This window comes from Lampetra fluviatilis, chromosome 27 (genome assembly GCF_964198595.1).
Source record: "Lampetra fluviatilis chromosome 27, kcLamFluv1.1, whole genome shotgun sequence".
In the NCBI taxonomy this organism is placed as follows: Eukaryota; Metazoa; Chordata; class Hyperoartia; order Petromyzontiformes; family Petromyzontidae; genus Lampetra; species Lampetra fluviatilis.
This window is the reverse complement of record NC_136301.1, coordinates 12,364,695-12,386,546: the sequence shown is the minus strand read 5'-3', so window position 1 is coordinate 12,386,546 and position 21,852 is coordinate 12,364,695. Positions and strand designations below refer to the sequence as shown.

Sequence of the window (21,852 nt, the reverse complement as noted above, 5' to 3'; positions counted from 1 at the left end):
TCTGAGTTCGTGTGTGAGTTCGTGTTTGAGTCTGTGAGTTCGTGTGTGAGTTTGTGAGTTCGTGTGTGAGTTTGTGAGTTCGTGTGTGAGTTTGTGAGTTCGTGTGTGAGTCTGTGAGTTCGTGTGTGAGTCTGTGAGTTCGTGTGTGTCTATGAGTTCGTGTGTGAGTTTGTGAGTTTGTGAGTTCGTGTGTGAGTTTGTGAGTTCGTGTGTGAGTATGTGAGTCTGTGAGTTCGTGTGTGTCTATGAGTTCGTGTGTGAGTCTGAGTTCGTGTGTGAGTCTGTGAGTTCGCGTGTGAGTCTGTGAGTTCGTGTGTAAGTCTGTGAATTCGTGTGTGAGTTTGTGAGTTCGTGTGTGAGTCTGTGAGTCGTTGTGTGAGTTTGTGAGTTCGTGTGTGAGTCTGTGTGTGTCTGCGCGTGTGTGTGTGAATGTGCGCGTGTGTGTGTGCGCGCGTGTGTGTGCGTGTGTGTCTGCGCGTGTGTGTGCGAATGTGCGCGTGGGTGCGTGCAATAGTGTGAGGAGCGGTAGTGTACCGGTTAGCGCGCTGCAATACGAACCCGGGAATTGACCCGAATTTGATTCCCGCTCACAACGATTATCTGAACCGGTCCTTGGCCTCCCCTAGGTCGACTCAGCCTCAAATGAGTACCTGGTGCGATGTAAACATGGCTACAAGAGAGACAAAGGCGACTGGGTTTGGTGTTGACCACGCAGCCTACGAGTGAGCCTTTGGGTCTCTGTGTGTGAGTTTGTGAGTCCGTGTGTGAGTCTGCGAGTTCGTGTGTGAGTTTGTGAGTTCGTGTGCGAGTCTGTGAGTTCGTGTGCGAGTTTGTGAGTTCGTGTGTGAGTTTGTGAGTTCGTGTGTGAGTTTGTGAGTTCGTGTGTGAGTTTGTGAGTTCGTGTGTGAGTCTGTGAGTTCGTGTGTGAGTTTGTGAGTTTGTGAGTTAGTGTGTGAGTCTGTGAGTTCGTGTGTGAGTCTGTGAGTTCGTGTGTGAGTCTTTGAGTTCGTGTGTGAGTCTGTGAGTTCGTGTGTGAGTTTGTGAGTTCGTGTGTGAGTCTGAGTTCGTGTGTGAGTTTATGAGTTCGTGTGTGAGTTTGTGTGTGAGTCTGAGTTCGTGTGTGAGTTTGTGTGTGAGTCTGTGAGTTCGTGTGTGAGTTTGTGAGTTCGTGTGTGAGTCTGTGAGTTCGTGTGTGAGTTTGTGAGTTCGTGTGTGAGTCTGAGTTCGTGTGTGAGTTCGTGTTTGAGTCTGTGAGTTCGTGTGTGAGTTTGTGAGTTCGTGTGTGAGTTTGTGAGTTCGTGTGTGAGTTTGTGAGTTCGTGTGTGAGTCTGTGAGTTCGTGTGTGAGTCTGTGAGTTCGTGTGTGTCTATGAGTTCGTGTGTGAGTTTGTGAGTTTGTGAGTTCGTGTGTGAGTTTGTGAGTTCGTGTGTGAGTATGTGAGTCTGTGAGTTCGTGTGTGTCTATGAGTTCGTGTGTGAGTCTGAGTTCGTGTGTGAGTCTGTGAGTTCGCGTGTGAGTCTGTGAGTTCGTGTGTAAGTCTGTGAATTCGTGTGTGAGTTTGTGAGTTCGTGTGTGAGTCTGTGAGTCGTTGTGTGAGTTTGTGAGTTCGTGTGTGAGTCTGTGAGTTCGTGTGTGAGTCTGTGAGTTCGTGTGTGAGTCTGTGAGTTCGTGTGTGAGTTGGTGAGTTCGTGTGTGAGTTGGTGAGTTCGTGTGTGAGTTCGTGTGTGAGTCTGTGAATTCGTGTGTGAGTCCTTGTGTGAGTCTGTGAGTTCGTGTGTGAGTCTGTGAGTTCGTGTGTGAGTCTGTGAGTTCGTGTGTGAGTTGGTGAGTTCGTGTGTGAGTCTGAGTTCGTGTGTGAGTTGGTGAGTTCGTGTGTGAGTTGGTGAGTTCGTGTGTGAGTTCGTGTGTGAGCCTGTGAATTCGTGTGTGAGTTTTTGAGTTCGTGTGTGAGTCTGTGAGTTCGTGTGCGAGTCTGTGAGTTCGTGTGCGAGTTTGTGAGTTCGTGTGTGAGTTTGTGAGTTCCTGTGCGAGTTTATGAGTTCGTGTGTGAGTTTGTGAGTTCGTGTGCGAGTTCGTGTGCGAGTCTGTGAGTTCGTGTGCGAGTTTGTGAGTTCGTGTGTGAGTTTGTGAGTTCGTGTGTGAGTCTGTGAGTTCGTGTGTGAGTTTGCAAGTCCTTGTGTGAGTCTGTGAGTTCGTGTGTGAGTTTGTGAGTTCGTGTGTGAGTCTGTGAGTTCGTGTGTGAGTCTGTGAGTTCGTGTGTGAGTCTGAGTTCGTGTGGGAGTTTGTGAGTTCGTGTGTGAGTCTGTGAGTTTGTGTGTGAGTCTGTGAGTTCGTGTGTGAGTCTGTGAGTTCGTGTGTGAGTCTGTGAGTTCGTGTGTGAGTTTGTGAGTTCGTGTGTGAGTCTGAGTTCGTGTGTGAGTTTGTGAGTTCGTGTGTGAGTTTGTGTGTGAGTCTGAGTTCGTGTGTGAGTTTGTGTGTGAGTCTGTGAGTTCGTGTGTGAGTTTGTGAGTTCGTGTGTGAGTCTGTGAGTTCGTGTGTGAGTTTGTGAGTTCGTGTGTGAGTCTGAGTTCGTGTGTGAGTTCGTGTTTGAGTCTGTGAGTTCGTGTGTGAGTTTGTGAGTTCGTGTGTGAGTTTGTGAGTTCGTGTGTGAGTTTGTGAGTTCGTGTGTGAGTCTGTGAGTTCGTGTGTGAGTTTGTAAGTTCGTGTGTGAGTTTGTAAGTTCGTGTGTGAGTCTCTGAGTCGTTGTGTGAGTCTGTGAGTTCGTGTGTGAGTCTGTGAGTCGTTGTGTGAGTTTGTGAGTTCGTGTGTGAGTCTGTGAGTTCGTGTGTGAGTCTGTGAGTTCGTGTGTGTCTATGAGTTCGTGTGTGAGTTTGTGAGTTTGTGAGTTCGTGTGTGAGTTTGTGAGTTCGTGTGTGAGTATGTGAGTCTGTGAGTTCGTGTGTGTCTATGAGTTCGTGTGTGAGTCTGTGAGTTCGCGTGTGAGTCTGTGAGTTCGTGTGTAAGTCTGTGAATTCGTGTGTGAGTCCTTGTGTGAGTCTGTGAGTTCGTGTGTGTCTATGAGTTCGTGTGTGAGTTTGTGAGTTTGTGAGTTCGTGTGTGAGTTTGTGAGTTCGTGTGTGAGTATGTGAGTCTGTGAGTTCGTGTGTGTCTATGAGTTCCTGTGTGAGTCTGAGTTCGTGTGTGCGTCTGTGAGTTCGCGTGTGAGTCTGTGAGTTCGTGTGTGAGTCTGTGAGTTCGCGTGTGAGTCTGTGAGTTCGTGTGTAAGTCTGTGAATTCGTGTGTGAGTTTGTGAGTTCGTGTGTGAGTCTGTGAGTCGTTGTGTGAGTTTGTGAGTTCGTGTGTGAGTCTGTGAGTTCGTGTGTGAGTCTGTGAGTTCGTGTGTGAGTTGGTGAGTTCGTGTGTGAGTTGGTGAGTTCGTGTGTGAGTTCGTGTGTGAGTCTGTGAATTCGTGTGTGAGTCCTTGTGTGAGTCTGTGAGTTCGTGTGTGAGTCTGTGAGTTCGTGTGTGAGTCTGTGAGTTCGTGTGTGAGTTGGTGAGTTCGTGTGTGAGTCTGAGTTCGTGTGTGAGTTGGTGAGTTCGTGTGTGAGTTGGTGAGTTCGTGTGTGAGTTGGTGAGTTCGTGTGTGAGCCTGTGAATTCGTGTGTGAGTCTGTGAGTCCTTGTGTGAGTCTGTGAGTTCGTGTGTGAGTCTGTGAGTTCGTGTGTGTCTATGAGTTCGTGTGTGAGTTTGTGAGTTTGTGAGTTCGTGTGTGAGTTTGTGAGTTCGTGTGTGAGTATGTGAGTCTGTGAGTTCGTGTGTGTCTATGAGTTCGTGTGTGAGTCTGAGTTCGTGTGTGAGTCTGTGAGTTCGCGTGTGAGTCTGTGAGTTCGTGTGTAAGTCTGTGAATTCGTGTGTGAGTTTGTGAGTTCGTGTGTGAGTCTGTGAGTTGTTGTGTGAGTGTGTGAGTTTGTAAGTTCGTGTGTGAGTCTGTGAGTTCGTGTGTGAGTCTGTGAGTTCGTGTGTGAGTTGGTGAGTTCGTGTGTGAGTTTGTGAGTTCGTGTGTGAGTCTGTGAATTCGTGTGTGAGTCTGTGAGTCCTTGTGTGAGTCTGTGAGTTCGTGTGTGAGTCTGTGAGTCGTTGTGTGAGTCTGTGAGTTCGTGTGTGAGTTTGTGAGTTCGTGTGTGAGTTTGTGAGTTCGTGTGTGAGTCTGTGAGTCCTTGTGTGAGTCTGTGAGTTCGTGTGTGAGTCTGTGAGTTCGTGTGTGAGTCTGTGAGTTCGTGTGTGAGTCTATGCTTCTCAAACTTGATGGGTCTCTATGCGAGCCACTTTGTTTACACGTGAATCTACGGGTTTTTGTGTGAGTCTACGGATCTCTATGTGGGTATACAGTTCTTGGAAATTGTTGCGAAAGACAAAACCACGACATTCAATACTAAAGCGGTATTACCTAAATAATGGTGCAAATTACATGGCAACCAAAAATAGACATAGTTTAAATAAGTACTGTAAGCCAATAACCTTTATTATGAATTATTATGAAGTACCGTATTGTTTACCATCGAAAACGAGTGCAGAGTCGTGGTGCTATGGTTAGCACGCTGGGCTACGAACCGAGTTCGATTTCCGCTCACGCCCAACAACAGCGACGATTATCTGAATCGGTCATAGCCCCCCCCCCCCGCCTCAGGTCGACTCAGCCTCAAATGAGTACCTGGTGTGATATGTTAACATCGCTACTGGGGAGACAAAGGCGGCCGGGCGTGGTACTAGCCATCCAATCCCCTCGTGTGCCGTGCCGGCCTTCATAGGTGCTCGCTAACAGCACTTGCCCCAACAGTCTGTTCAGGCTGTATGGGGGACCTTTGTTAGGGAGATGCTTGCATGGCAAAGGTTGAAATGCCACGGACTCAATGTCATCCCTTGCCCGCCCGTAGCACCGTTTCAGGCAATGGCACCATATTCCGCGGGCACAAGATACCCGCGAAAGGCCAAAACTGTCCCCCGCGATGGTTAAATTGGTGTACAAAGAGGTTGCCCGCGATAGGTCGAAACCCGCGATCTCCAAGGGTCTCCAGTTCTGTATTTGACGAGTGCGATTCCGTGTGTAGCCGCCTTCAACTGCACACACGCAGCATCCAACCACCACCACTCTCTAAGCATCACCCCTCGAGGCGCATGCCGGTCCCGGCTGGCTCACGAATGACTTTGAGCTCTGGGCTCACGAATGACTTTGAGCTCTGCGCCTCGGAATTGTCTCCTGAACATTGCATCCAATGTGTAATGTGCGGCAATAAACTGTTTATTATTTTACGGGCTTTTTTGCCCAAGGACGAGTGTATATTGCAGTAAATCTGCAATATTCAAGAAAAACAATTGTTCAGCTCGTGATTATTAATGGCGGGGGGGGGGGGGTTACCCCATGTGGAGTGACGTCACCCGTTAATGGTTATTGGGGAGGGGTGCGGTATGTGGAGTGACGTCACCCGCTCATGATTATTAATGAGGGGAGGGTGCGGCATGTGGAGGGCTCTTTTGCAGTGACGTCACGTACGGATGTAGCAGTGTGCTGCGCATTTATTTTTCACCGTCACTTTCTGTGAAGAAACGTCGTCATATTTGAAGAGACTTTGCGTAATTAATTATTTAATTTTAGCTCGACCTTCCTCTGCGTTAGTGTAAAAATCCACCCGCTCATGAATATTAATGAGGGGGGTGGGCATCATGTGGCGTGACGTCACGCGCGGGACACATTCTTGGCTCATTAAATTAGTAAATGGGTCTCTGTGACCGTCTGTGGTTCTCTGTGCGAGTCTGTGGGTCTCTGTGCGCTGTGGGTCTCTGTGTGAGTCTGTGGGTCTCTGTGCTAGTCTGTGGGTCTCTGTGCGAGTCTGTGGGTCTCTGTGCGAGTCTGTGGGTCTCTGTGCGAGTCTGTGGGTCTCTGTGCGAGTCTGTGGGTATCTGTGCGAGTATGTGGGTCTCTATGCGAGTCTGTGGGTCTCTGTGTGAGTCTGTGGGACTCTGTGCACGTCAGTGGGTCTCTATGTGACTCTGTGGGTCTCTGTGTGAGTTTGTGGGTATCTGTGTGAGTCTGTGGGTATCTGTGTGAGTCTATGGTTCTCTGTGTGAGTCTGTGGGTCTCTGTGCGAATCTGTGGGTCTCTGTGCGAGTCTGTGGGTCTCTGCGAGTCTGTAGGTCTCCGTGCCAGTCTGTGGTTCTCCGTGCGAGTCTGTGGGTCTCTGTGCGAGCCTGTGGGTCTCTGTGTGAGTCTGTGGGTCTCTGTGCTAGTCTGTGGGTCTCTGTGCGAGTCTGTGGGTCTCTGTGCGAGTCTGTGGGTCTCTGTGTGAGTCTGTGGGTCTCTGTGTGAGTCTGTCGGTATCTGTGCGAGTCTGTGGGCCTCTATGTGAGTCTGTGGGTCTCTGTGTGAGTCTGTGGGTCTCTGTGTGAGTCTGTGGGTCTCTGTGTGAGTCTGTGGGTCTCTGTGTGAGTCTGTGGGTCTCTGTGTGAGTCTGTGGGTCTCTGTGTGAGTCTGTGGGTCTCTGTGTGAGTCTGTGGGTCTCTGTGTGAGTCTGTGGGTCTCTGTGTGAGTCTGTGGGTCTCTATGCACGTCTGTGGGTCTCTGTGTGAGTCTGTGGGTCTCTGTGTGAGTCTATGGGTCTCTGTGCGAGTCTGTGGGTCTCTGTGCGAGTCTGTGGGTCTCTGTGCGAGTCTGTGGGTCTCTTTGCGAGTCTGTGGGTCTCTGTGCGAGTCTGTGGGTCTCTGTGCGAGTCTGTGGGTCTCTGTGCGAGTCTGTGGGTCTCTGTGCGAGTATGTGGGTCTCTGTGCGGGTATGTGGGTCTCTGTGCAAGTCTGTGGGTCTCTGTGCGAGTCTGTGGGTCTCTGTGCGAGTCTGTGAGTCTCTGTGCGAGTCTGTGGGTCTCTGTGCGAGTATGTGGGTCTCTGTGCGAGTCTGTGGGTCTCTGTGCGAGTCTGTGGGTCTCTGTGCGAGTCTGTGGGTCTCTGTGCGAGTCTGTGGGTCTCTGTGTGAGCCTGTGGGTCTCTGTGTGAGTATGTGGGTCTCTGTGTGAGTCTGTGGGTCTCTGTGTGAGCCTGTGGGTCTCTATGTGAGTCTGTGGATCTTTGTGTGAGTATGTGGCTCTTTGTGTGAGTCTGTGGGTCTCTGTGTGAGTCTTTGGGTCTCTGTGATAGTCTCTCTGCAAGTCACAGGCTGGGACCATCCACTCGCTCGCCTTGAGAAACCGGTTTAATTGCCGTGGTCGGGCTGGCGGAAACCGGGATTCAATGCCATGAACTCAATCATGACAACACAAAGTTCCCCCGTATAACGCATAAAACCTGTTTAAAGCAAGTGCTGTTAGCGAGCACTCATTTAAGACCGACTTGACCGAGGGGATAATAAGGAAATGGTAAAATATTCGTGAGCGGAAATCTAATTCGGGTCGCCGGGTACACTAACCACTCACAACACGGACTCGCTCACTAAGCCACTCACACGCTGTCACCAACTCACAGTCCCAAACTCACTAACTCACATATCTCACGTACAACAACAGCCGCCATTCGCCATTACATGTGTCGGTGTCATCACCAAGGTGTTTGTGCCAGGATGGGTGCACTTTGAGGCCACGTGAAGTGTCCAAGGCTCACTACTGAGATTAGGTCACGGGACAGACCCAGGTGCCATAGACTGACTGCCTGAGATAACTGACAGATGCACCACCTACACCCCCTACTGTACCAACTTTGTGTTGTAGCCACCCTGCGCTCTGGTCGTTGTTGTGAGCGTTGCTCCTACGCCCCCCGTTGTTGCTGGAGGGCGACTGCCTTCAACTGCCCAGTAGCAGCGTCCTTCACGAGCCTCCACCTCCACAGAGCACGATCTTGACACTGCTGGTACCAGTCATCGGCAAGTCCACTCAGCTCCACATCCTCCCGTACCGTATCAGCTCCATCTCTTCTCCAGCGTGTGCCGCGCCCGTGTACCCCCCCGCCACACCCTCGATCTGGCCAATACAGAAGCTGCTTGGGCAGGCGTTGACTGGGCACGCGGGCTACGTGACCCAGCCAACGCAGCCTCACACACTCACTCAGGAGCTCACACTCACTCAGTAGTAGCACACACACACTCAGTAGCTCACACTCACACTCAGTAGCTCACACTCAGGAGCTCACTCTCAGCAGCTCACACTCACTCAGCAGCTCACACGCACCAACTCCCACAAACGTATCACTCAATGTCCACTCAGGCGCTCACCAGCGCACTCGCTCACTGACCACCACTGCACAGCCGCCAACTGCGAGGACCAGCCAGGACCCTCCTCAAGGAGAGCCACAGGCCTGCGGTGTTTGTTTTCTGGTGGTTTTGGCGGCACGATGTCCGACGTTTTGCACCGCGTCCCGGGGAACTTATTCGGACGCATGAGTTTTGTACCTGAAGAAGCCCCTGGTTCTGCGAACCGGCATTGGCTCGGTAAGGCCTTAATTCAGCAGTGGACTGATCATGGCTAACGATTGTTGGAGGTGTGGTGGTGGTGGTGGTGGTGGTACGTGCCTGCGATGCAACGACTTTGGAGGCAAGGGTTGGTGGACTGCACAGGGATTAGAGAGGTGCTGGCTGAGAGGGGTGGTACTTTTAGATCAGGCGGTGCTGTCCCCACGTTCAGCATGGGGGGTGGGTGCCGGATATTCTCCGGTGGCCTCCCACGCTGAGGGTCCAGACCCTTACTCGGGTTATTGTCGTTTTAGTGGCATTCATGGCTCAGTGCCCCCCTCTCCCCAACTCCTAATGAGGAATTCATTTAATATGCGGCATTACTCAACGATGTTCACATAGATGCACGCAACACTACCCCTAACACTATCCCTAAACCTACCCCTAATCCTTACACTACCCCTAACCCTCACACTAACCCTTACACTACCCCTAACACTATCCCTCACCCTGACACTATTCCTAACCCTGACAGCACCTCAACCCTTTACACTACCCCTGCAGCTGACACGACCCCTATCCATAACACTATCCTTAACCCTTACACTGCCCAAAAATCTACCCCAAATCCTAACACTACATCCAATACTAGCAATAATCATTGCCCTAAGATTAACACTTGCCCGAAGATTAACACTAGCCCTAACCCTGGCCCTAATTTAAAACCACTAACCTAACCCCTGACCCTAACCACAAACCCTAATACTATCTTATACTCCAAACCCTAATCAAACTCTCAAATCCTGAACCCTAACCCGAGCCCTAACCCTTAGCCTAACAACACGACCCCTAACACCAACTCAGAACCATAACCTTAGCCCTACCATATAAACCTAACCCTTCATCCCCAAGGCGGTTAGAACATTATAGCATGGCCTTGATAGAGATGCTCGCAAACAGCCCCTCGACTATGAATCTGCAAGAAGATAGGATCTCTGTCCCTTGCGAGTGTGCGTGAGAGACTGTGAGAGAGTGTAATCATGCGTGGGTGCGCGAGAGCGATGGTATGTGTCTGTGTGTACTGGTCCGTGTGTCGCTGTGTGTACTGATGCGTGTGTGTCGCGATGTGTGGAGCTGTAGTGTAGTGGTTAGCGCGCTGGGCTTAGAACCCAGCGAACCGAGTTCGATTCCCGCTCACGGCCAATAAGTGATGATTATCTGAATCGGTCCTGGGCCTCCCCGAGGTCGACTCAGCCTCAAATAAGTACCTGGTGCGATGTGTAAACATTGCCACTCGGGAAAGAAAGGGGGACGGGCGTGGTGCTGGCCACCCACCCCCTTGTGTGCCGTGCCGGCCTTCATAGGTGCTCGATAACCGCACTTGTCCCACAATTCTGTTAAGGCTATACGGGGGTTCTTTGTCTTTATTTTGTCGGTGCACGTGTGTTTCTGCGTGGCTCTGGGTGTGTGGGTGGCGAGTGACCACACGTACAGATCCTTGAAAGATCTGGACACAGTCCCATCATAAGTGAGCTACTCGAGCAGGCGAGGCAGAGTTGGCTGGGTCACATAGCCCGCATGCCCAAGCAGCTTCTGTTTGGCCGCATAGAGGGGGCTAAATGGGCACGGCATGGGTTCGAGAAGAGATGGACTGCTGTACAGAAGGATCTAATGATGATTGGACTTGCCGATGACCAGTACCAGTAGTGTAAAGATCGGCCTTTATGGAGGAGGCTTATGAAGGATGCTACAACGAGTGGAGCGCGGGGCGGTTAAAGCACAGAAAGGATTCGATTCGAAGCTTTCGTGACTGCAGTAATTACTCCTTGGTTCTTTCGGTAAAGTCACGTAAAAAATCAAATAAGAATACTACGTTTCGATTGCAACACAAGTAACCGTCATCAGGTAAGAATGAATGATAAAAAAAACAACATAGTAAACTTAGAAACACAATGATACACGACACAGAGAGCCGGACAACGCAACAGCCAACACCAAACCTGGCTGACCACGCTCCTCCATCCCCGGTCGTCATCAGCTTGTGTTGCGATCCAAACGTCAGAGTCTTTTTGTCATTTTCTTTGAACCTATCTTCTTGACTGTACCGAAAAACCCAAAAAATTTCGAGGACATAATTTCTGTCCGTCTGCTACTTGCTACAGCAGAGGTGTAGGCAAATTTAGCTGGACATACGATACTTATTTATTTAATAGGACAGCTGTGTTGGCGATTGGAGGCAGTCATCCTCCAACAACAACAACGAAGGTGAGAGGAGCGACGCTCACAGCAACGAGCGGATCGCCGCGTGGCTAAAACGCAGCAAGTTGGCACAGTCGGGGTCACAGGTGGTGCATCTGCCGGTCATCTCAGGTGGTGAACTCATTACATTTGGGCCTGTCGCGTGACCTGGCAGAGGACCTTCCACACTTCACGTGGCCTCTAAGTGCACCGAGCTTGGCACAAGCGCCATGGTGACCTCGCCACCACTTAAAGTGGTGAATGTCAGTGAGCATGTGTCAGCAAATGCGTGTTGGTGTAAACGTGTCAGCAAATGCGTGTTGGTGGATACGTGTCAGTATGTTGGTGTGTGGGTGTGTTCGTGTTAATGTATTAGTGTGTGGGTGTCAGTGCATGTGTGCACATGCCGTGGGGGGGGGGGTTAATGCAGCGGTTAGCGCGCTGCGAACCCGGCGACCCGAGTTCCATTCCCGCTCATGGCCAACACCAGCGACGATTATCTGAACAGGTCCTGGCCTCCCATAGGTCGACTTAGCCTCAATTGAGTACCTGTTGTGGTGTGGAAACATCGCCACTCGGGAAACAAAGGTGGCCGGGCGTGGTGCTAGCCACCCCACCCCCTCGTGTGTGCCGTGTTGGCCTTCATAGGCGCTCGCTAACAGCACTTGCCCCAAAAGTATGTATAGGCAATAGGGGGGATCTTTGTCTTGTGTACATGCCTACGTGCGCTACTGCCCTTACAGAAGCATGTTTGTGTCTTTTCCAAGATTCAGACACACTCTTCCACACATACACACAAAATACAAAGATCCCCCGTATAGCCTCAACAGACTATTAAGGCCGGAAAGGCGCACGAGGGGGTGGGGTGGTCAGCACCACGCCAGACCGCCTTTGTCTCCCCAGTGGCGATGTTTACTACGCACCGCACCAGGTACTCATTTGACACACACACATACTCCTCACACACACACCACCGACACACCCTCTCCCCCACACACCCAAGGAGTGAAGCGACACCCTCTCATTCCTGTGGTCTTCGCTGTCTGCCAGGACACCGAGCCGGATGCCAACTCGCTGCAGATGCCCACACAGATACAAACACACAAACACACAGACACAAACACACAGACGCCCACACAGAGACACAAACACACAGACACAAACACACAGACGCCCACACAGAGATACAAACACACAGACACAAACACACAGACACAAACACACAGACGCCCACACAGAGATACAAACACGGTCCTGTGTGGGGGCGGAGGGGTCCTAGAGCCATAAAGGTTCCATTGGACCCCCCCCCCCTCCACCACGCACATAAAATAAAAGACGAAGACCCCCTGTGTAGCCTATACGCAGGCTGTCGGGGGCAAGTGCTGTTCGTGAGCACCTATCAAAAGCCGGCTAGGAAACACGAGGGGGTAGGTTACATGCCGCACAAGGTATTTATTTAAGGCTGAGTAGACCTAGGGACAGGCCCAGGACCAGTTCAAATATTCGCCACGGTTGTTGTTATTGAGCGGGAATCGAACTCAGGTCACTGGGTCCGTAGCGCTGCGTGCTAGCCACTGCACCACCAATCCCCGTACAACACCCATGCACGTCTACACACAAAGACAAAGGCCCCCTGTATAGCCTTAACAGACTGTAGGATCAAGTGGTGTTAGCGAGCACCTATGAAGGCCGGCAGATGCTCACACACACATTGACACACGCACACAAGCCCACAACAGCAACAAACAACAGCCATTGAGTGGCGGTGGAATCACCACAGCTGTTGTGCCAGACTAGGTGCACTCTGCAGCTATCAGGGCGAAGTGTGGAATGCTCTTGCAGCTGGCAGGTCACGGGACAGATCCATGCGCTGTGGGTTGACTGACCGAGATGATTGACAGATGCCAACGCAAAAAGGCAGTCACAGAGACAACGTAGCCCACACACACGTGAGTGGGTGACATTGTGCGGCGCTTCTGCAGCCGTCTGGAACGCTCTTCCATCCGATATTAGGATGCCACTGGAGCTTTTAAATCACAAAGATTGAAATTTAATTTCTTGAAAACTGATTTTTGATTTTAGTTTGTTGTCCTTCCCCCGCACTTTCAATCGGCACGTTTGGCTACATACGGTGCGAAATAAGTTCAAATATGTGGCACATTAGCAATGGACCACGCTTTTAATAAGTCCTTATGTGCTGTGCAGTACATCAATGCACGGGTGTACACCAGCAAGTGATGACTGAGTTGGGCCTGTGGGGGGCTTGGCAGGGTTAATGATTAACCGGACGTGTATACCAGCCACGTGGTTAATGGCGACTCGGTTGCGGATTGCTGTGTGTGGCACGCGTGCTGTTGCATTTTACAGATTAACCACAATAAAGGTGTTTGCCCTCGATGTGGAGCGCCTGCCCACGTCCTTCATTTCGAGTGTGCAACAAATACATGGCGAAACATGCATACTGAGCTCTGTGAAATAGAATTGCCCTGAAGGTGGAAATTCTACCAGTTTCGCGTGGAGTTACGCTGCAAATCAGTGGAACAAAAAAAATCACCCGATTACGCACATTTTCAGTAAATGCGTCCCCATTTACACGTAACTCAGCAGGAAGTGATAAACGGTGCGTATGTGCGTTGTGGCGTGTCACAATTTGGAGCGGGAGTGTCGTGGTTAGCGCACTGCGCTACGAACCCAGCGTTCCGAGTTCGATTCCCGTTCACAGCCAACGCCAGTGACGATTATCTGAACAGGTCCTGGGCCTCCCCTGGGTCAACTCAGCCTCAAATGAGTACCGAGAGCGCTGTGTATACATCGCCACTAGGGAGAAAAAGGCGGCCGGGCGTGGTGTTGGCCACCCACCCCCTAGTGTGCCGTGCCGGCCTTCATAGGTGCTCGCTAACAGCACCTGCCCCAACAGCCTGTTAAGGCTACACGAAGGATCTTTGTCTGTATGAATGTGTGTGACGATGTGGAGGAGGAGACTCGTGAAGGACGCTGCTACTGGGCAGTTGGAGGCAGTCACCCGACAGCATCAGCGGAGGGCGGAGGAGCGACGCTCACAACAACGAGCGGAGCGCCGGGCGGATAAGACCACAGCAAGTTGGCACCGTAGGAGGGCACAGCTGGTGGCATCTGTCAGTCATCTCAGTCGGTCAGCCCATGGCAGCAGCTGGGGTCTGCGCTGTAAACTGCCAGCGAGCCTCCTGCACTTCGCGTGTCCTCAAGCTCCACCCAGCCTGGCACAAGCGCCGTGGTGGGCGCACAGCCACTCCGCGGCACGTGTCAAATGGCGGATGTTGTGTAGGGGGAGCGGTGGTGCAGTGGTTAGCGCACTGACCTCGATTCCAACAGGAGCAAGCTATTGATATCAAAACCGTTCTTGGGTCTCTTATAGGTTTACTCGGCCTTAAATGAGTAATGGACATGTAGACCATCAGCATTGGAGAGACAAAGGCGGCCGGGCGTGATTGCTATCCACACAACTCACTAACAGCACTTGCCCCAGCGGTTGGGATGTGTGTGTCTGTGTGTGTCTCTGCCGCAATATAATCCATGTTGGATGATGAATGCTGCTGACGGGGGTAACGAGGATGATGACGTAGATAATCTGTGCTTCGTAATTCCATAATTCCATCTCAGTCCAGGTCCATGACCCGAAAAAAAATGTTCGTTTACCTGCACAGCACATCCAGTATGACCCACGTGCAGTACGACCTCTCGCTATGTCTGTGTCACCCTGTCTGACCAAAACCCCAACCACGCACGTCACTGGCTGCCCGCGCCCATGAGTAGAATTAGCGACAAAAACTCAGGCAGAGTGGATTATGTGGTGGGGGTGGGGAAGGAGGAGGGGAAATAGAGGCAGGACGGATCACCCAGATATCAATCATCTCCACCTCCACAGGTAGACAGCAGCCACTCGCTCCACGTACATCACACTGCTGCACGTGCGTGGAGGATCATGCCACTCGGATGATGATAAATAGTCCACCCCTCTCTCTCTCCACCCCACACCACCCCCGAACAGCACTTGCCCCAGCAGTCAGAAAATGCTCTACTGTGGGGGGGGGGGGGTCTTTGCCGTTGTTAAACAGTATTTAACCAGACACGTGTCTGTGTATTTTTGTGGTATAAATAGTGGAACAAAGCATGAGCAGCCAGCACACACACACACGCGCGCCTCAACATCACCACCACTCAACGTATAATCAATCAATTTCCTGAAAATATCTAAACAGTCTATGTGGTGGATCGCAGAGCTTGGCCAATTGTTGGTTGGTGTCGCCGGATCAGTGCGTGGCTGCCTTGGTCTGTGGGGTTCTTCCTCAGCGATTATAACACATGCCATTTCCATCAACGACCAAGCGATATATAAAACTACACACTACCACTAACCACTACCACCACTCCCACTACCACCACTAACCACTACCACCACTCCCACTACCACCACTAACCACTACCAGCACACCACCACGAACCACTACCAGCACTAACCACTACCAACACTCCCACTACTACCACCACTCCCACTACCACCACTCCCACTACCAGCACTCCCACTACCACCACTCCCCACTACCAACACACCACCACTAACCACTACCAGCACTCCCACTACCACCACTAACCACTACCAGCAGTACCACCACTCCCACTACCACCACTAACCACTACCAGCACTACCAGCACTACCACCACTCCCACTAACCACTACCACTACCAGCACTACCACTAACCACGACCAGCACTCCCACTAACCACTACCAGCAATCCCATTACCACAAACCACTACCACCACTCTCACGACCACCACTAACCACTACCAGCACTACCACTACCACCACTAACCACTACCAGCACTCCCACTACCACCACTAACCGAGTGGGGGGGGGGGGCGAGTGGGGGGGGGGGGGGGGCGGGGGGGGGGGGGGGGGGGGCGGGGGGGGGCGAGTGGGGGGGGGGGGGCGAGTGGGGGGGGGGGCGAGTGGGGGGGGGGCGAGGTGGGGGGAGGGGGGGGCGAGTAGGGGGGGGGGCGAGTAGGGGAGGGGCGAGAGGGGGGGGGGGGGCGAGTAGGGGGGGGCGAGGGGGGGAGGGGGGGCGAGTGGGGGGGCGAGCAGAGTGAGTGGAGTAGGGCGAGTAGGGGGGGGGCGAGTAGGGGGGGGCGGGCGAGTAGGGGGGGGGGCGAGTAGGGGGGGGGGCGAGTAGGGGGGGGGCGAGTAGGGGTGGGGGGGGCGAGTAGGGGGGGGGGGCGAGTAGGGGGGGGGGCGAGTAGGGGGGGGAGGCGAGTAGGGGGGGGGCGAGTAGGGGGGGGGGGCGAGTAGGGGGGGTGAGTAGGGGGGTGGAGGCGCGCGAGTGGGTGGGGAGGTAAGCGAGTGGTGGTCAAGTGAGTGGGGGGGGGGGGCATTGGGGGTGAGTGGGGGGGGCATGAGGGGTGAGTGGGGGGGTGGGAGGGCATGGGGGTGAGTGAGGGGTGTGGGGGGCATGGGGGTGAGTGAGTGGGGGGGGTGAGTGAGCGGGGGTGGGGGTAAGTGGGGGGGGGGTAAGTGGGGGGGGGGTAAGTGGGGGGGGGTAAGTGGGGGGGGGGGTAAGTGGGGGGGGTAAGTGGGGGGGGGTAAGTGGGGGGGGGTAAGTGGGGGGGGGTAAGTGGGGGGGTTAAGTGGGGGGGGTGAGTGGAGGGGGGCATGGGGATTGAGTGAGTGGGGGGGGCATAGGGGTGGATGATTGGGGGGTGGGTGAATGAGAGCGTGGGGGGGGCGAGACTCATGAGTGAGTGGGAGGGGTGACAACGTGAAGCGATGGCTGCTGTGCCTGGGGGTGTGTGTGTGTCTGCGTGTGTGTGTGGTGTGTGTGTGTGTCTATGTGTGTGTCTGTGTGTGTCTGTGTGTGTGTCTGTGTGTGTGTCTGTGTGTGTGTCTGTGTGTCTGTGTGTGTGTGTCTGTGTGTGTCTGTCTATGTGTGTGCCTGGGAGTGTGTATGAGTCACGTAACGGCGCGAGAGGCGGCCATGATGGACTGTTGCAAGGTCACGGAGGAATAGGAACCGCAGAGGTCACCACACGCGCCGCTCTCCCCCACATGCCGTCCCGTGAGCAGTCATCATCATCACCAATCACCACCATCATCACCACCAATCACCACCAATCACCACCATCATCACCAATCACCACCATCATCACCAATCACCACCATCATCACCAATCACCATCATCATGATCGATTCACCGCTGGATGAAGCCCCCCCCCCCCCCCAAGCCTCTCTCGCGAGACGCTGCCATTCAACGACGATCCACTTCGCCGCTCCATCTCCGCGCAGGAGGTGCCCTTCGGCTGCGTGCACCTCGCCATTAATATAATAAATATTAATACAAGGCGCTCACTCTACCATCAAGGAATCTCGTGTTACAGGAAGGCTGCGGCTACCATGGGGAGGTTTGGCCATAAATTCCGCGCACAAATACCGAGGGTTTCAGCTGCCCCCTCCGTGTGCGCGAGAAAGCCGAGAACCACAGAGGAGGAGTCGGGAACCACCACCATCGCGTACAAAGACAAAGATCCCCCAAGAACGCACAGGCTACACGGACTGTCGGGGGCAAGTGCTGTTAGCGAGCACCTATTAAGGCCGGCACGGCGTGGTGTGGGTGGCCAACACCACGCCCGGCCGCCTTTGTCTCCCCAAAGCTGATGCTTACACACAGCGCCAGGCACTGTTGCTCATGTGTGGCTGAGTCGATCTAGGGAGTGTTCAAATTCAGTAATCACGTAGCAATGGGGGTGTGTGTGTGTTACATCATGTGGCGTCCTGATGCAAGCCATCACACACACAAAGACGAAAGAACCCCAACCTCGTGTAGCCTGCACAGACTGTAGGGGAAAGTACTGTTAGAGTGGAGCAGCTGATGTCGGTGCGTGGTGCAAACCAGCCACGCCCGGCCGCCTTTATCTCTCTCCCCAGCGTGTGTCTTCTTTTCAGAATCGGTTACCGGTTTACGAAAGTCGGACACCTGTGATCGTTTCATAGAATCGATAACCGGTTCTGAAAGTCATAAACCGGTAACCGTTTTCAGGAGAATGTTTACGAACTCACGAACATGGATTATTGTTTCTTTTCACGGGGGTTAGCGGCGCACTGCGCCGCTAACCCCCGCTGATGGCTGATGGCCTCCAAATATCGGTGACAAATCTGTTGAACCAGGTCCTGGACCTCCCCTAGGTCGACTCAACCTTAAGGGGAGTAGTACCTGGTGCGATGTGTGAAACGTCAGCACTGGGGAGACAAAGGCGGTCAGGTGCGGTGCTAACCATCCCCAACGATCTTCAAAGGTGCTACTCACTAATACATCACTTGCCCCAGCAGCGTGTTAGAGGCTACACTGAGGAGCTGTGGCTGTGTGTGCGTGAGGAAGCGGCGTGCATTAGTAATGAGGAACCGCTCGCTTCCCTGACGTCACTGAGCCTGCATCAATACAGTGCCTCTATTAATACCCATAGTTACACACACACAGACACACACAGAGACACACACAGACACAGAGACACACACACAGACACACACACACACAGAGACACAGACTCACACACACACAGAGACACAGACACACAGAGACACAGACTCACACACACACAGAGACACAGACTCACACACACACAGAGACACAGACTCACACGCACACAGAGACACACAGACACACACACACAGAGACACACACACAGAGACACACACACACACAGACACATAGAGACACATACACAGAGACACACACACAGACACACACACACAGATACACACACAGAGACACACACACAGACATATACACAGACACACACAGAAACAGACACACACACAGACACACACAGACACACAGAGACACACACACACATAGACACACACATAGACACACACACACACAGAAACAGACACACACACAGACACACACATAGTCGACACCCGAACACTGCAGTATACACACAGTAGCATTAGCCTCGCCCTATCCACTGCTGGATGAACCCGCATACACAGTACGCCCCCATTCATACTGAACATTATGTATACACACCCTGACATTCACACACAGATACACAGACAAAGATACCCCTATGGACTTAATAGTATTGGGGCAAGTGCTGTTCGCGAGCACATATGAAGGCCGGCATGGCCGCCTTTGTCTCCCCACTGCTGATTATTACACACTGCAGCAGGTATTCATTTGAGGCGGAGTCGATCTAGGGGAGGCCCACGATCGGTTCAGACAACCGGCACACGCCCTGACATTCAGGCACATCCAACACATTCGTGAATAACACTGCGGGCTGAAATAGAAACATAATATATGACGCTTCGGGCAATGAGCCTTCTTCATAGCACGCATTTGACGCACAAAGATAAAGATCCCCCGTATAGCCTGCACAGACTGTTGGGGCAAGTGCTGTTCGCAAGTAGCAGCACTTATGAAGGCAGACACGGCACACGAGGGGGTTGGTGGCCAGCACCACACCCGACCGCCTTTGTCTCCCCCGTGGCGGTTTACCCACCGTACCAGGTACTCATTTGAGGCCGAGTCGACCTAGGGGAGCCCCATGGCCGTGAGCGGGAATTGAACCCAGGTGGTGGGGTTCATCGCGCGCCCACTGCTACACTCGCCGTGCTTATCAGAGGTGCGCAGATGACACAAAGATAAAGTCAGCGACACACACACACTGACTGACAAGCAGACATACAACCAATCACACAGCCACGCACAGCCACACACCCCGACTTCCATATTCCCAGACACACACAGCGAAATTCACAGCCGCAGACGAATCCTCACCTTCTTCCCCACATCGTCAAACTGCTCCGTGAAGTAGTAGGCGATGAGGTGCGAGAAAATGATCATGGTGCCTCGCTCCTGCTGCTGTTGCTCCTGCTGCTGTTCCTGCTGCTGCTGCTGCTACTACTGACTCCTCTCGTCTCCTGTTCCTGCTACTGCTGCTACTACTGACTCCTCTCGTCTCCTGTTCCTGCTACTGCTCCTGTTGCTGCTGCTCCTGCTGCTGTTCCTGCTGCTGCTTCTGCCGGCTGGAGCGGATGAATGAGTGCGCACTCCCTCCCCCTCTCTCTCCTGCTCCCCGTGCATGGCCCCACCCACCGCTGCTCCACCCTCTCCCTTCATCTCGCTCCTCTCTCTCCCTCCATCTCCTTCTCACAGTCACACACTCAACCCTCTCACGCTCCCCCTCGCGCACCCACGACTCGCCTATCCACACAGCTACGCTGCCAAGACAAAGTTCTCTCCCCCCCCTGCATCCTCCCTTGGCGCATGTTCCGTGAGCTAGAAGCAGCAGCACCGATGAAGGTCGCCAGGGCGCACGAGGGGGTGGGCAGCACCACGCCCGGCCGCCTTCGTCTCGGTCATCGGCGAGGCTCCTCCGGCAGCCGAGGCTGGGGTCACGGAGCCCGCGTGCCCAGCCACCGCGTGCCCAAGCGGGCGTGGCACCGGTTAGAGAAGAGATGGAGTGATGTGGTACAGGAGGATGTGGAGCTGAGTGGACTTGCCAATGACCGGTACCAGCCGTGCCAAGATCGCCCTCTGCGGAGGAGGCTCGTGAAGGACGCTGCTGGGATGTTGGAGGCAGTCGCCCTCTACAATTGACGACCGAGCGACGCTCACAACGGTCGGAGCGCCGGGCGGATAAAACGGAGCGCGTTGGCACAGTAGGGGGTACGGGTGGTGCATCTGCCAGTCAGCTCGGTCAAACCATGGCACCTGGGTCTGTCCCGTGATCTGCCAGCGAGCCGTACACACTGCATGCGGTCTCGAAGTGCACCTAACCTGGCACAAGCGCCGTGGTGACATCGGCACTTGTGGCGAACGGCTGCTGTTGTTGCGTTCGCGTGTGTCTAAGAGTTTATCACCCGCGTGTCTGTTGATCAGTTTAAAACATGCCGGTGCCGCACCTGGGACGACTACACTCTGCTGGTCGTCATTCCGCCCCAGACGCACAACGCAGGGCATCAGCTGCCTTCTTCCTCTTCTTACCTATGCATGTTGAACTTCTTTCGCACCGCACGTAGCCAACCGTGCTAATTGGAGGTGCGCGGGAAGGACAATAAACTTACAACACAAAAAAGCAGTTTCAAAGAAATGAGTTTTCAACCTATGGCGGATGTCGATACGACAATTTCACATTCAGGTGGTTATCAAGTCAGACAACCGCGCCAGGAGCGTCGTCACAAACCGAACCTCTCCATAATAAAGGCTCAGTCTTTTGTTATGCAGTCTATTCATAGTCTCAAACCGCACCTTACCATAATAATAAAGAGTGGGCCATCCCTGCCCCCCCCTTCAACCATTATATATACGCAGTGGTATCTCCTGTAATCTCTCATTTACTTGACACAGCTGTCGGGCTGTGACGGTTCCACCTGAAGACGGAAGCTTGTGTTGCTTCCGAAACGTCGTGATTTTTATTTTTATTAATTTGAATTTTTTACCTACGTGACTTTACCGAAAAAACCTAAGAATAGGAGTATCGTTGTGATGTCTCCTTCGTATTGTGTGGATAGTGGCTTTGCGTCGTTACACGTCGTCTGTGGTGGATGACCAGTCGCACAATGAACAGCACCAGCTGTGACTGGCGTGGACACGCGCGAGTATCCAGACTTCGCACTGCCCTCTTGTCACCTGAACCCCACTGAACAGATTTATTCCCGAAAAACCCTAACCCTGGAGATACAACACATCGCTCACGTGCTGGTAGAAAATGTCGCAAACTGATTCAGCAATTTTCCAGCTTCACATGATCTGTCCCCCCGCGTAAAAAAATACAAGCAATTTTAGTTGTATGCATCCCATCAGCCACACACAGTATTCTGGGCGAAGTCTGCTCATTTAATGATATGCATCCTCCATAAATACGCGATTGATTGTGTTGTGTATTAAATATATTTTCATCGAACTAGGACTCGGATATAACACACCAGATTAACAGTATTGGTTACGTATGCCTGGTTTTGCTGACGAGACACTGAATTTGAAAACCAGTCCTTGTGTAACTCTTGAGTGTTTGTGGTAGGCTATGGGTCTCTATGTAATTGTATGGTGGTAGTCTATGGTTATTCGTGGTAGTCTATGGGTCTGCGAGACCAAGGGTCTTTGATGTCTATCCAAGTCTGTCCGTGAGTCAATTGGAGCATGCCTGGCGTGCCATTGCACAAGGAATTAAAT

The 21,852-nt window shown here is 52.8% G+C and overlaps 1 protein-coding gene across 1 annotated transcript in view; it reads right to left on the bottom strand.

Moving 5' to 3' along the window:
* The window catches only part of LOC144942496 (hexokinase-1-like), a 50,442-nt gene extending 30,704 nt beyond the window's left edge, over window positions 1-19,738 (bottom strand). The window contains exon 1 of the mRNA XM_078869357.1: window positions 19,456-19,738. Coding sequence (XP_078725483.1) covers window positions 19,456-19,521 — 66 coding nt within the window. The 5' untranslated portion in view covers window positions 19,522-19,738. The remainder of the gene's footprint in view (window positions 1-19,455) is intronic.
* Window positions 19,739-21,852: the final 2,114 nt, after the last annotated feature.